General features: G+C 37.7%; 1 protein-coding gene across 13 annotated transcripts in view; it reads right to left on the reverse strand.

Moving 5' to 3' along the window:
* DMD (dystrophin) overlaps positions 1 to 14,606 on the reverse strand; it is a 2,022,811-nt gene that overhangs the window by 1,264,681 nt on the left and 743,524 nt on the right. For all 13 annotated transcript variants that reach the window (XM_047843142.1, XM_047843144.1, XM_047843153.1 and 10 more), the window contains 3 exons: positions 14,358 to 14,540; positions 8,042 to 8,176; positions 6,272 to 6,421 (listed from right to left, as the gene is read on the reverse strand). In XM_047843142.1, the coding sequence (XP_047699098.1) occupies positions 6,272 to 6,421; positions 8,042 to 8,176; positions 14,358 to 14,540 (468 nt within the window). The remainder of the gene's footprint in view (positions 1 to 6,271; positions 6,422 to 8,041; positions 8,177 to 14,357; positions 14,541 to 14,606) is intronic.

The raw sequence follows: 14,606 nt of genomic DNA on the forward strand, positions 1-14,606 counted from the left end.
CTCTGTTATTTAATGCCAGGTGAAAGCATTTACAGATGACTTTGAAAGGGACAGAAGCTGGGCTGTTAATTATTCACAAGAAGGATGAAACAATGGCTAATCAAGAGAAGTGGCGAAGACTTTCGACTTCTAAGTGTGTGATTTTAAGATTTAGGACTCTAAGATGATTTCTTTTAGTCATCCCTAATACTTTTAAGCTCATGCTATAAGCTTTCCTTAGAAATTGGCAAACCAGTGAACTGCAATATTCACTTCTCACAGGCAGCTTTTACTGTTAATATAAGGAAAAGATCATTGTGACTGGAGGTACTACGGTCAAATGGTCATGTGCCCAGGCTCCAAGTGCAAAGAGACTTGGGTCTAAATGCTTGATAGCCTCTTACTATCTCCGTGGCCTCTGATACCATTTCCATTTCTATACAAGAGGTTGTACAGGACCTTAAAACATATGGCTATTGCGCCAACAAATGAAAAAATGCATGCTGAACACTTAGAGCAGTGACTGGTCCTTTGTAACCATTAGACTATTATTGCTCTTATTATGTATTTTGCTGTATCACTAACAAATCTTCTGTAGCTCCGTTAGTCTGTAATAAGTTGTAAAAATCAGATGATTTGGTCTGATTTTTGGAGCTGTTTCTTGGCTTGTTAACCATCTTCCAAATCATTACTACGAGTAGAAAATTTAGTGCCATATGATTATGAAGAGTGAATGATGCCTTTTCAAGGAATGGAAATAATTTATTACTTATCTGAATGCAAACTCACACTCTCAAATTAGGAACGGGATCTAGCATATCTCTTAAATATTCATAGGCAATAAAAACTCTGGCTGTTTGATTGATTTAACAGGCAACTGAATGTTTCCTTTGCTCTGCATAATTGCAGCTATAAGAAACATTAGGTGGGCAATATAAAAAAATCCACAAACCTCTGACTGGGGCATTTAATTGAGAAGGAAATGGGCTAAGGCTCATCTTCAAAGGGCACTTTGTTTATTAATGGAAAAACCATTTTTCTTTAGCCAACAACAACAACAACAAAAACAAGAAAATTATGGCTTAAATTTAGAATTTTTCACTATAACAATCCAACACACTGTATAGATGGTTTTGGAAAATATAAGAAATCAATTTAAAAACTATTACTGTAATCATTTTATCTCCTCAGCCCCTTGGATAATTTATCCCAAGGTTCTTTCTACACTGAACCAAACATTAGTCTTCTCAACTAAATATTCAGTGGGAACACCCAAATGATTAATTTAACTAATAAATTATTAGGTATTTCTCTATTACCTAAGTAGTTTGGAAATGCCCAAAGAACCCAGCTTATACTCTGAGAAAGAGGAAAACTCTGTCACTACCCATCATTTTAACTCAACATCATGTCTTTAAAGGCACAGCAGATTAAAGACTAGCACAAAGGAATTTGAGAAGAATATTATCTCCAACATATGTTTTTTTTTTCTAAAGCACCAAACTTGCCTTTTTCTGACTGACAAATTACTCTCAGGTTATTATTGGTTAGATATCTCATATTAGCATAGCCAGGACCGATACCGGTTTTAAGTTAATTTCAAATTACTTATTTTTACAACATTATGCCTGATAGACTATTGGGGCATAAGTAAAGACTTTCCAATTTTAAGACTTAGGGTATGATAAAAAATCCTTTTATCAGTGTTCTGCATTTATCTAAGCAATGGAAGTATGTGCATTTCACTGTTTTTCATATTGGAATATATGTATTTCTTTGTTTACTCCTGACCTTGGTGGGATGCACACACATACACACAAACACAAAAAAATCCACACACATTGCTTTGAGGATAGGTACTATAGCAAACAACCTAGTAAAAATAAAACGGCATTCATTTATTGAATACATACTATGCTCTTAGCGCTATAGTAAGCACTTTCCACACAGTATTTTGTATTTTGCTCAGGAGATCCCTATGAAACAGGCGATGTTATCAGAGACGAGAAAATGGAAACTTGAAAAAATTAGCCAAGGTCACATAGCTGATGAGTTATACAGGGATGTGCCAGTTATCAACTCACTGCCTCTAAACAATTGGTTGTGATACTAGAGTGTTTCTCTTTTGCCAACTGGAATGATGCTAAACTTTGTCAATAGAGGGCACTGGAGTAACACTGGGGGAAGTAAAGACTTTTCTGTTTCACTTCTCTTTCGCTTCCGTGGCTCTGTGTTGACCCATAGGATACCTAGCGAAGCTTAACTCCTCTGTTCCCAACTCTCCCTCCCAGAAATTTCAGCATTACCCTCTACTGATGCCTTCTGACAAGCTCTGCACGTGCCCCAGTAGCAGGTTCATCATGGGTGGCAAATCCATAGGCAGCTTCCTGGCGTCCAAGCTGGTTTCCCTAAGTTCAATAGCATTGGCCACAGGTAGCTTCCTAGCAAGCACGACAGGCACACCCTCCGGCCTCCCAGCAATTCAAGGGCATCCCCCACAGGCTACTTCCCCGTGAATTTTATCCGCACGGCACTCCAGGATTCTGTTGACACAGGCTTCAGCCCACTGACTATGAATTAGCTCTGGTGGGGTCAGCCCAGACAATTTCTTTGCCATCTCATGGGCTGGAGTCACACTCCTGCCAAACAGGTTTGAATCCCAGCCTTGTGTAGAGCTCCTCGCTTTCCTCATCAGTTCCTTCCTTGGGTACTATGCATCCACCTTAGGGTATTCTTTTTGAGTTGTCTTCTATTTTCTCTTAAAAATTAATTCCCAGAAGATAGTTTATAGTTACTTGTATTAAACCTTCCCCATTCAAGTTACTGTGTTGTTTCTGTGACCTGTCTAACCCTAATACCGAGAAAGGGACTAGCGCAACTGAAGTTTTTGTGATTCAATATTCAGTGATTTAACAACTCAGTTTGGATACAGCAGAGTAGGTGTTCAATCAAGGTTTGTTTCTGAGGTGAATTTTTATTCATTTGGGGAAAATGCCTGGTTCTGCACCAAAGACCTTTGCGATACAGGTCAAACAGAAGTCATTTTTCTGTTACTCAAGATATGCAAGAATATTACATAAATGAGCCTGATGCCAAGGTCGGGTCAGAGAATGATCTGCCCCTAAGGATAGAATAGATAGACTGCATACTGTTAATGATTACAATTTGGGCCTTTTCACAGCTTAGCCAGGGTTCGTTTTCACAACATGACTTTTGATTTTTTTGCTTGAAACACGATTTGTGACTTGACACTAACATTCAAATATAAATAAAAGCACATTCCAACTCTGCATCAAACTCAAAATTTAAATGAACTTTGAATTAGTTACCACCTATGAGTAACTCCTCTTATTCACGTCCAGTAACAGAGCAACAAGGGTGAAAGGCCAAGGGACTGTTTGGAATCCCCTTTCCAACCCTTTGTACCGATACAGATAAAGGCTGACTAAACTACTCAAGAAAGAAAGTGGCAGGATTCAAAACCATTCAGAAGATCCCTGCAAGCGACTTTCACACTCATCTGCCCCACCGTCACCTACCCCTCTGTGAGATCTGGGGGTTCTCCTATTCCAGACTTCTTTCCAATTTACAAACGTGATCAAACTTCTCCCTCACTGAAATAACCAAAGGTTTCCTGCATACTTTCCTAACATAGGATCCTAGCTTAGGGGGATACCATCCCCCTTAGGATCTTTCTTTCCCTCTGCAGCCAATGGTGCAAACTTGCCTTCCCCCTCCTCTTCCCCAATGTCTTCTGTAATGCCCCGGCACTGTTCTCACTGTCCTCAGGGAAACTCCATCAGAAGTGTGGTAAATGTCATAAGTTATGTCCTTTTTGCCCAATTGTGTCTTCACCTTACCAGGCCCCTCTATTGTATTTGACAATTTTTTCATGCCTTGTCTTAATAAACTGGAACCTCTTAAGCACCCTGCTTTCAACTTGAGCCTCCTTATACCTCCATGACCGTTCATTCTCGTTGCCTTTGTCAACACCATTTCCTAACCCTTAATTTTATGTATAATGCCTAAATACTGTCTGTGATTCATTTTCTTTTGGCTTACCTGGGGTGATGCCATGAACTTTACAGTTTTAACTAGCACGTGGCCTGGTAAATCCTACATCTGTAAAACTAGTGTGGACCACTCTAACTCCAGACGTGTGGATGGATCTCTCTTTTACTGACTTACAGAATATCCCCACCTAGACACCTTGTCGGTACTACAGTCAACTTCGTCGATACCCTACCACATAACCCCTTACCCTCAATGGCTCTGAGCTCACTGGAAGCTACGGTGGCCAGTTTCTGCTAGCACTATAACATTCCCCCTGTAAGCACACACGCTTCATACTTTGACTGCCCTCAACAGCCCAGAAGTGCTGGGATTTTAAGCACCTGAGGGCAATCCTCCAACAAAAAGAGAGGGAAATTGGTGAATAAACACTCGAATTTCCATGAGCTCAGGGGGACAGTTCTGAGCATGTTCTGGAGCACTGGTGTTCTACATGATTTCCATAAAGCTCCCAGTTGGACTACCCTGTCACTCACAGTGGAAACTCACTGATAAAAGTACCCTTCATCAACCTTCCAAGCTTTCATTCCACCATTCCCCCACACTCCCTCACTTGTCCTTCTTGGTATTATCTTCCAAACTGACTACCAGCGCCCAAGTCCTTGACTCAGGGATTGCTTTTAGTTGGTATCAAACTGAAGCAGGCACTTCAGGATGAATGGAGATAAAAAGTAACATGTGATTTTTCACCTCCAAACTTGCTTTCTTTTTTCTTATTTTCTCCATCTTGTTTATGAAAAATAACAGATACCCAGTCACCTGACTCAGAAACCTAGATGGTCTTCTAGATGTTTCATTTTCACTGTACCTGTCACTACTGCCCTTGCCTTCAACTGAGCTAAAAATATCACTAGTTCCTTGGTCTCACTACCTGCCATCCCCCTATCTCTTATACCACGTACCCTCCATAGCCTCTGTGGGGGTAATGTGATCTGAATGAGGCACCTCTCTTCTCCTTCCCCCTTACATTTTAAACCCTTCAGTTGTTTCCTGAGTGCATGGTTATAGACCAGACTGTTTGAGAAGCAGAGATCTCTGTTTCTCAACAGAGCCCTGCTCCTGCCTACTTGTTCAATACTGCCTTCAGACGCTCCTCCACCTGTACCTTATGCTCCAACAAAACCAAACGTTTTGCAGATGTGCATATATAACCCCCCTCATATTTCCAAGTGTTTGAACGTGTATGTCTACCCATCTGGAATCACCCTCTTACACTTGCCCATTTGGCAATCTCCTACTCTACTTTTAAAAGGTCATTTACAGTGAATTTTCTCTAGGAAAGGTACGCCAAACGCCTTCCAATGCCGACCCACACAGGTGTGCACCCTTTTTCTGGGTTCTCTAACCCTCTGTGATTAACTTTTAAACACACCTTTTTGCATCTTATAAGGATACTGTTTGTTTTAATGTCCCGAACACACTAAGAAATCAGTGACTTTTTGTGTAACTACTCAGTGTCTATAAGTAATGAAGGAGAAGAATTTTCCCGAATTATTACTTAACCTTAGAACATGGTCTCACATGTTATAGACATACTTAGTAAGTGGATATAAAACTAAACTTCATTATGACCTACGTTTTTCTTGTTGACAATCCATTCTTGATTTAGGAGAGTGTACACAAAACACTATTTGATTGGGAGTAATAGGTTATTTTCTCCTAATTTTGATTTAAAAATTAAAAAAAAACACACACCATCAATTTTAAGTATGAAAATTCCTCTGTTATGTATAAGTTAAAACTCTTTAATAGTACTTGGGAAGAATTAACTATTTCTAGAGTAGTAATAGGATCACACGCACTACTAACCCATCACACATGACAATAACATGTGTGTGCATGCATTGAGAAAGGTGGGCAGAGAGGGAGGAAGGTCAGGGGAGAGGGAGAAAGGGACAGGGGTACCTACACATGCTGGGTAACCTTGGGAAGGGAAAAGAATTCTGTGGTCAGTTAAGATCTGATGTAGAACACTAGACTAACTTGTCTGTTTGTGAACTTGAGCACATTACTATATTTGGCACGTTTCAGTTTCCTGTTAAAACCCATACTTTATAATGTGTCTGTAAGATAAAATACTAAAGGGTGCATGTAAATAATTTACTCATGTTTAGCACGTGACAATTTCTTAAACCTGGAAGCTGAGCTAATATTGAAAGTACTCTTCATTTTATCAGAGATGGAAACCATTTGAAAAGATTTTTCACTCTTCTCGTCATACCTCTTCATGTAGTTCTCTCCAACGAGAATTAAACGTCTCAAGTTCCTCATTGATCAGTTCATCCATGACTCCACCATCTGTTAGGGTCTGTGCCAATATGCGAATCTGATTCGGGTTATCCTCTGAATGTTGCATCAAATTTTCAAGTGACTGAAACACATTTGCAATAATAACTATTTCCCTTCTTTCTCTAAATATATTGAATTAACACAAAATGCTTAGTATCTTCTTATTTACAGATCATTAAGTTAAAAGCAATTTCAAGCAATACGTAATTGGGATAATCAAACATCAAAGACCATTGTTGTTAAAACATAGGATGCTTTCGCAGGTATATCTTCATGGGCTTGTGGCAGGACTGTGGGCTGGGGGACTTAAAACTTATGCACAACCACCTTCTTCTGTGATGTCCTCTACTTTTACACCTGGAAAGACAAAATACTCAATTTCTCAACGTCTTTTATAGCTAGTGATGGCTAACTGACATGATTCTGACAATATACACAGGTAGAAATTCAAGAGCAGTTTCCCTTCCCAAATTAAAAAAAGAAAAAAAAAAGTTGTAACGTTTAGAAAAAAAATCCCTTTGCCCTTCATACTTTTCACACACACACAGCTTTTAGGTGGAGCAGCCATCTTTGGACTGAAAGGCAAGAAAGATAAGGATGAAGTCCTTCCATCTGATAATTTAATAGGATAACTGCATCATCACACCCCTTGCTCTGGCCACCATGCTTCTTCAACTAAGGCACTGTGTGTGCTGCCTCTGTTTTGGAAGATGCATCACATGGCTGATTCACAAGGAATGCTTCATCAGTTCACACCTCTGAAGAGGGCAGGACCAACATTAGGGTCCATTTCTGACCACTCTCATTGTTCTCCGATCCTTCTTCAGGTTCTACAAGTCTCTTGAGGAAAGCAGTAAGTTGGATATATGATGTTTAGGTTTCTGTTCTAACATTCCAGAGTCTCAATGCTATCTAAGGAATCATTTTTTCCAATTTTCTTCCCATCTTAATTTATGTACCTCACTTTAGCATATTTACACAGGGACTGCATTGCAAATGGGCCTATATAAAACCACACAGCTAAACTACATATTCATTATATATGAAGGGTAACCAAAAGTACAATAAGATGGACAGAACATAAATTATTGTTCGAAGTTCACACAAATCAAAGTTTATACATGCAAATTCCTTTAAATTTTACTTTTGAAAGGTCTTCAAAATGAAACTTGAGAGGGTACTAAGATTCTGTAGTACAGAAAACGTAGTACATTTTAAGGCTATATTTCTAATATCAGAGCATGCCCATTTGATACTTCACAACATTGTGTAAGGTACAAATTCATGCTTTTAAATAATTTAAAAGTATGGCTCAAAAAATAATAAAAGTATATCTCAATGCAGTAAGTGTAGCTTTTACACTGGAAATAACGATTTATATTATCGTCCCATTTAGCTCTACTGCAAAGGAGGAAGCCTGTGCGTTCAAACTGTCTTTGCAGGTCTGGATGTGGAAGATTGACGCGGTAAAGAAAAGTGGCAACAGAGAACCTCATAATTCAGAAAAAGACAGATGTCCTTTGGAAGAGGTTATTTAAAGCCTCTTTAAAACCTTCAAGGTTTCTAGAAGACACAAAAGCTTCACCCAAAGTGCCAGTGTGGGGTGCGGGGAGGCATTAGCAAGTATGCTCTGTACTTTCTACTTGGTACTGGGCGTCCAGTGCATATCAATTATGATCGTCTAGATTAATTCACCACTTACATCCAGCACCTCAGAGATTTCCTCAGCTCCACTAGGAATATTTTCCGTGGTTTTAAGTTTGAATTCTACTTCGTTTAGCCACTTGTTTGCCTTGTCCAAGTATGACAATAATTCGTGCCAGCACGCCCAAACTTCCTAAGAAAGAAATACATAGCACGGATGAAATATTTCATACAAAAGTGACCTGACACTTTGGAATTTCCATTTGTAAAACTCTGAAAATAGAACATGTTTATTTCACATCATTCACCCTGGTCATGCGGATCATCTAATATGTTTATAATTACTAATCATTAAGGAAACCTTCTATTACAGAAATTAATTACAGGGTCAGTGATTTACTTTTTCTAAATAGAAAAATGATTCATCAACAACAGAGTATGGAAAATAAAAGAAATAAAAGAATACCTAAAAATGCATATACAAATCTAACATCTCAAAACATTAACCATGACCACTTTTCTGTGACCTCCTTTAAACTTTATCACATGTAAGTAATTTGATAGTTAACATTAAAGTACAGATTTAGTTATAGTGCTCTTGAAACCTTACACCATACAATTTTTCCATATTACAAAGAAGACATTTTTAATGAAAATCTCAAATTTCATTAAAGTGGCTATACTTTTGTTTTCTTAACAATCAACACTTTTTGGGTAGTTAGACTATTTTTAGTTTTATTCGCTATTATAAATTTGAGGCGAGCATCATCAGGGGATATGGATATTCTTCCCTATTTCAAATTATTTCTTTCAGGTATATTAAGAGGAATATGACTAGTAACTATTTCAAGGCTATGACTATTTTTAAATGGCTTGCGATATGTATTAAAAAATGATGACTGTAATAAACAAACATACTCGTATATAAAAAAAGTAAAACTTTAGGATTGCAACCAGAATACATAAAAAAGTATTCTTTCACTTTGGGTATGGAAAAGGAGATCTTAAATAAGACATTTTGTTAAAAAAAAAAAAAACCATAAGACAGAGATGAATAAATGTGATTACATTAGAAATAAACCCTTCTATTCATCAAAAGGCACCATAAAGACATTGAAAAACAGCCTCAAACTTGAAGAAAACAATTGCAAAATTTCTAACAGGTAAGTAAGAAACGAATGCCAACAAATCAATGAAAGGTGAACAGATATCCCAAGAGAAAATGAAAGGAAAATCTGAACCAGCTTTTCAAAGAAAAAGATACATGTGTACCCAATAAACATATGAAAATATGTTCATCCTTATTAGTAATCAAGGGAATGTAACTCAAGATTGCAATGTGATATGCATGCCATGTTGACTGACTGACACAAGTGAGAAGTTTAACAATTTCAAGTGTAAGAGAAGATACGCATTAACAAAACTTTGTATTTATTGCCAGTGGGTGTGTAAATTGGAATGACCATTTTGGAAAACAATTTGTCATTCTCACTAAGGTGAATATTCACATAGGCAACAATTCAGCCACTCCACTGTTAGGTACACATCCTCAGAGGAACTGCTTTGTGTAGACGACAAAGACAGTTAAGAGAGTATTCATTTCAGCACTTTTTGTAATAAACAACATTTTTTAGAACAGCCTTGGTGTCTGCTAACAGGAGAATGTATAAATACACTGTATTACATTTAAACAGAGAACATAGAAGTAAAAATGGAAATTTCATCACACAGAACAACATGGAAGAGTCTCAGACACAAAACTGTTGGGCAAAATGGGCAAGCCCTAGAAAACTAAATGTTATTTGTTATGATTTGTTTGCAATGCCCAAACAAGCAAAACTGAGCAACATGTTATTTAGATATTCATATGTGTGTGATAAAACATTTTTAAGCAAAGAAATAATCAAGGCAAATTTCTGGATTATGGTTATAGATGTTGGGAAAAAGTAGGAAGATGTGCTAGAGGATAAGAATACAAAAATGGTCATTTTCCATTAGCTTTGAGATTGGAAATATTGGGCAAACCTATAAATACAGTAGTGCAATCACCACATCCCACTATCCACCCCCTAATACCATTAAAAATAAAGCCAAGGAAGGAAGTTTTATTTCAAGAGAAACCAAACATTCTATCAGATTTCCCATATTTTCACTTTGCTTATAATCCATGCAAATGATGGAAGGAGGTACATTCCCTCTCTGATTGATGAAAAGTATCAGTCTTAACCTGCCTTGCCACCCAATACTACTTGCTTGGTATCTTGTGGGCAGTTTAATATAGAAAGTGAAATTAAGTATTTTGTTTTAAAAGGTGCTAGAAATCTTAAATCTGGGTCATTTCCAGCTCCTGCTGGACTACAGGCTGTCTTCCTTCTGGGCAGAGATCCCAGTGGGAAAATATAAATATCTCCTTAAATACCCGAGGGTACTTTAGAGCTTTGAAGATAAGGAGATGTGATTGGTAATGTGTCTTATTAACTTTGGTGCAGATTGAGGTAATGAACTACCTTGCTGATTTAACCATCAGGATGGATGGCCCCTTGTGTCCTCAACGTATCTGAAGGGCACAGCTGGAGAGGCTGAATGTACTGGCTTTACAGGTCACCTTTGCAAAATAAAATGTAGTCTTGCAGCCTGAATTAGGGCTAAAAGCCACTTAGAATAACTGTTAAGCTTAACAGTTTGGAACTTAAAACTACTCTGAAATCACAGAACTCACACTGGCTCTGAAGAGATTACAAACAATAAAGGAAACTTCCATTCAAAATGGTGAATTGAGCTGATGTGATAATCCCTCCACTCCCTCCTTCAGTAGTATTGAAATGCTAGATAAATTATAAAGGAAAATATTTGAGATCATGGCTGTACTATGAAATATGAAAGTCCTTATGCAGCAGAAACAAAGAGGGAAATTAAGCACAGGTAGAAGTGGGGAGGCCAAGCTTACCAAAATACTGGAATATCAGAACAGGATATATGACCTAAAAGCTAGCATATTCAACACTAACTTGGGATGAAAAGAGAGGCACTGGTCTCACGCATTTCAGGGAGATGGAAAAGCATAAAGTTGTGTGTCACCTATCCTGAAAACAAGAGCTATTAAAATCCCTACCCACTGGAGTAAAAGGAATTAGCAAGGAGGCTGAGAATCCTTTGGATTTGGGTTGGAAAATAAGGATTCACACACAAAAAGCTGAAACCTAAGTTTATATCACACCTGAGAGTAGAATGTAAGATTTCTAAGACTCTGGTAGAAACACTGGGAAAAAACTCTTAAGGACCAGAGGATAAAGGATGTCTAGTAAAACAATTCCTACTACAGGTGAGCTCAAACATACACAAAAATTACAAGCCATGTGAGGAAATTCCCTGCCATTCAAGACAGTCACTAGTTATACAGAATGGTAGAATCCACAAGTTATAATCTAAAGACAGTGCAATTATAAAGAATTTTATAATAAATAAGTTTAGCCTGGTGTTAGAAGTTGTCAGTAGGATCTATTTTTCTTGAGATTGGCAACTAGAGCTCATACTTAAGAAATAAAAGGATTAACTTCCCTGCATTCTATGTTAGAATAGAAACTTCTGCTACATGCTTTCATAAGCTGTGGCTAAAGACAGGGCGCTGATGCAGGGGCAATGGAGGATGTACAGGGGGGAGAACTGGAAAGTGAGGCAATTCTTTTTTTTTTTTTTAAAGTTATCTCTACACCCAACATGGGACTCGAACTTACAACCCTGATAAAAAGTCACATGCTCTACCAACTGAGCCAGCCACATGCCTCTGAGGCAATCCTTTTCCCTCAACTTTTTATTGCAGTGTTTAAGAGAAACCCATCTGGTCCCTTTTCTTTAAAGGATCTAAAATAATTTCACTCATCAAATGGGTGGGTACGTTCAGAAAAAGATTGTCGGTATGCATTCCCTCCTGAGCTTCTGGCATGGCCAAAGAGGAATCAAGGACAACTCTTGAAGTTTCTAATTTCTGACAGTTATGGGAGATGGGGATCTGTCCGTGTTTGCAGGCTAAGATGAAATGTGGTGGGGAAGTAAGACTCCAGGGTATCGTGGAAACATGGGCTTAAAGGAAGTAACTATCTAGAGAATGTGGTTTAAAGCTACTGGCAAAAGTCAGCCTGAAATTGTGTTGAATACTCCAAGGTACCAAGAATGCAGAGAAGATCCTTTTGGGGATTCACAGTCTATATGAATATGGATCCCCAAAAGACCACACCAAGTCTATAGAGAACAAGCCAGATAAATCAGTGGTGATAACCTACTAAATCTGGTGATAACATATTCATCATAACAGGTGTCTGTGGGTGTTAATGAGAGGGTACAGCAGTTGTGACCAGCAAAGAAAAGGACACTGATATGAAGAGTATACGTTCTCCTCATTAACCTCCCTTAAAGCAACACAATATGATCACTATCCACAAACTTATTGCAAGGGAGGGACTCTACGATCATTGTTTTTCTCACTCCCACCTCTGTATAATTTGCTGAAGCCAGAGATTAGCCTAAACTAATGGAAGATGTTAATAAACTATGAGATCAAAATTTAAATAAGACTAAATTTTAATAATTAAAAGTGAATCAAAAGTCATGGTGTCAGACTGCAAAAGTGATGAGGAAGCCAACTACTAGGCAGAAATTGATGTTTGACATGGTTGGTGACAGTTACTGGGAAACCAAAACTCTTTCATGCTCATGACTCACAGAGACTTCTCAACCAAAAGAACTGCATACGTTTAAATTGTTTCACAAAAGGAATAGAATTAATTTTGCATAACCAGAAGAGTGTATAAAAGAAGAGATAAACTTCAAAATAAGTAAGTAAAATCTCAGGAAATGGAAAATAAGGTTTTGAAAAAATAGAAAATTATAAACACACACATATAGAGGATGATGTGTATATAGAGATGAGTATATTTATATATCAAAGGATGAAATATACAGTAGTCAGTTGAAGAGATCGTTTGAGAAATGGAAGACGGATTTCAGAAAAATACACAGAATCCAATAGACAGAAATGGAAATATAGACAATATTAAGGGGAAACCTTTAGATAAGAGCATATGGTGACAGATGGTAGCCGCACTTGTAGTGAGCATAGCACAATGTATAGCATTGTTGAATCACTACGCTTACACTTGAAACTACTGTAACACTGTGTTCCACCCTACTCAAACAAATAGAGAGACAGAGAGAGAAAGCAAAATCTGTTGTCTGAGCGTTACAGAAAATAAAAGAAAGAATGGGAAGGGAAGGAAAGGTATGACATGGAGTTTCAGGGAAGTCAGAACTAATTCACTATATGCTCCATGAGGGAGGCACTTTTATTATCTAGGAAATTGCTTTCTGACAATATGTAAATGAAACATTTAAATATTTTCTTCTGTTCTTAATTTCTTTATGTCATTATCATTCTTTGCTTCCTGTTGGCCATGTGGTCCATTTAAAAGATATGCTAATCCCTCAGAAATCTATATTGGGATATGTTTTCTAAAGGTGTCTTTTATTTTTATGTTAATAAAATTTCCAAGACTATTGGACTATCCCTCTATTTCTCATCTGTGATCACACTTATGACCTCTTCTATTTGAAGTTATAAAGCCACCCAGTCCCTTTTTATTTCCTCTCCACTTCGTTGGAATATATATAAATTCTTTATCAACCATATTCACGGAAATGACTCACTTCATGTGGGGGAGGAGGACTTAAAGGCCAGCTAGTGAGCAGTATCTGGCAGCATCAGCTTTTAGTGCTAGGTAAAGTTTTCCGCCCCTGGGCACAATCCTTACTGTTAGTAAACAGTATTTTCACAAGGAGGATCATAATTTATTTTTGATGCAGTAACACAGTAATCATTTGAGACACATGAATTATTTATCAACTATTTCCAGATAAGCATAATCTAAGGGGTAGGAGCATGTGAAGAAGATAAAGCAGCACTTATGATAATAAATATAATGTAAAATGTCCTTCCCAAAGAGCCAGGCAACATGTCCTGTGAAGAACTCTATAGGGCATAGCGGTTATTAAAAACAATTATAATAAAGTACACTTCCCCATGAAATGCCTTTCTAAAATACTTACAATCTTATGTACATTCAAATATATGAAAAAGTAAAGACCGGCTTCTATAAATCTTGAGAAAACCTGTAAGATTTTTGTGACCTAATAATAATGGTAGTAGTAAGAAGAATTAGAATTAGAACTGCTCACATTTACTGAGCACTAGGCTAAGTACCTGAAATAGAAATGCTCAAGCCTAAGTAGTCTTACACCAGTGTTCACGTTCTTAATTGCAGAGCATCATACATGACCATAAACTGACACATAATGAATAAAGATCAAGAAAAGCAACTGACTTCCAAGGTCTTGCATTTTCCATTGAGCCTGGTGCAGAGCCACTGGTAGTTGGTGGTTAGAGTGTCAAGTTCCTTCTGTAAGGCCTCTCGTGCTGCAGGGGGAGCCTCAGCTATGACACTATTGACGGACTCGGTAAGGAGTTTCACTTTTGCTTCTTTTTGCTGGGCCTCTTCCTTAGCTCTCTGAAAAATAAAGAATGCTCTTTCTTAATAGTGAGTGAGGCAATGGCTTTACTTCCAAAATGCATT

Source organism: Prionailurus viverrinus, chromosome X (genome assembly GCF_022837055.1).
Source record: "Prionailurus viverrinus isolate Anna chromosome X, UM_Priviv_1.0, whole genome shotgun sequence".
Taxonomy (NCBI): domain Eukaryota; kingdom Metazoa; phylum Chordata; class Mammalia; order Carnivora; family Felidae; genus Prionailurus; species Prionailurus viverrinus.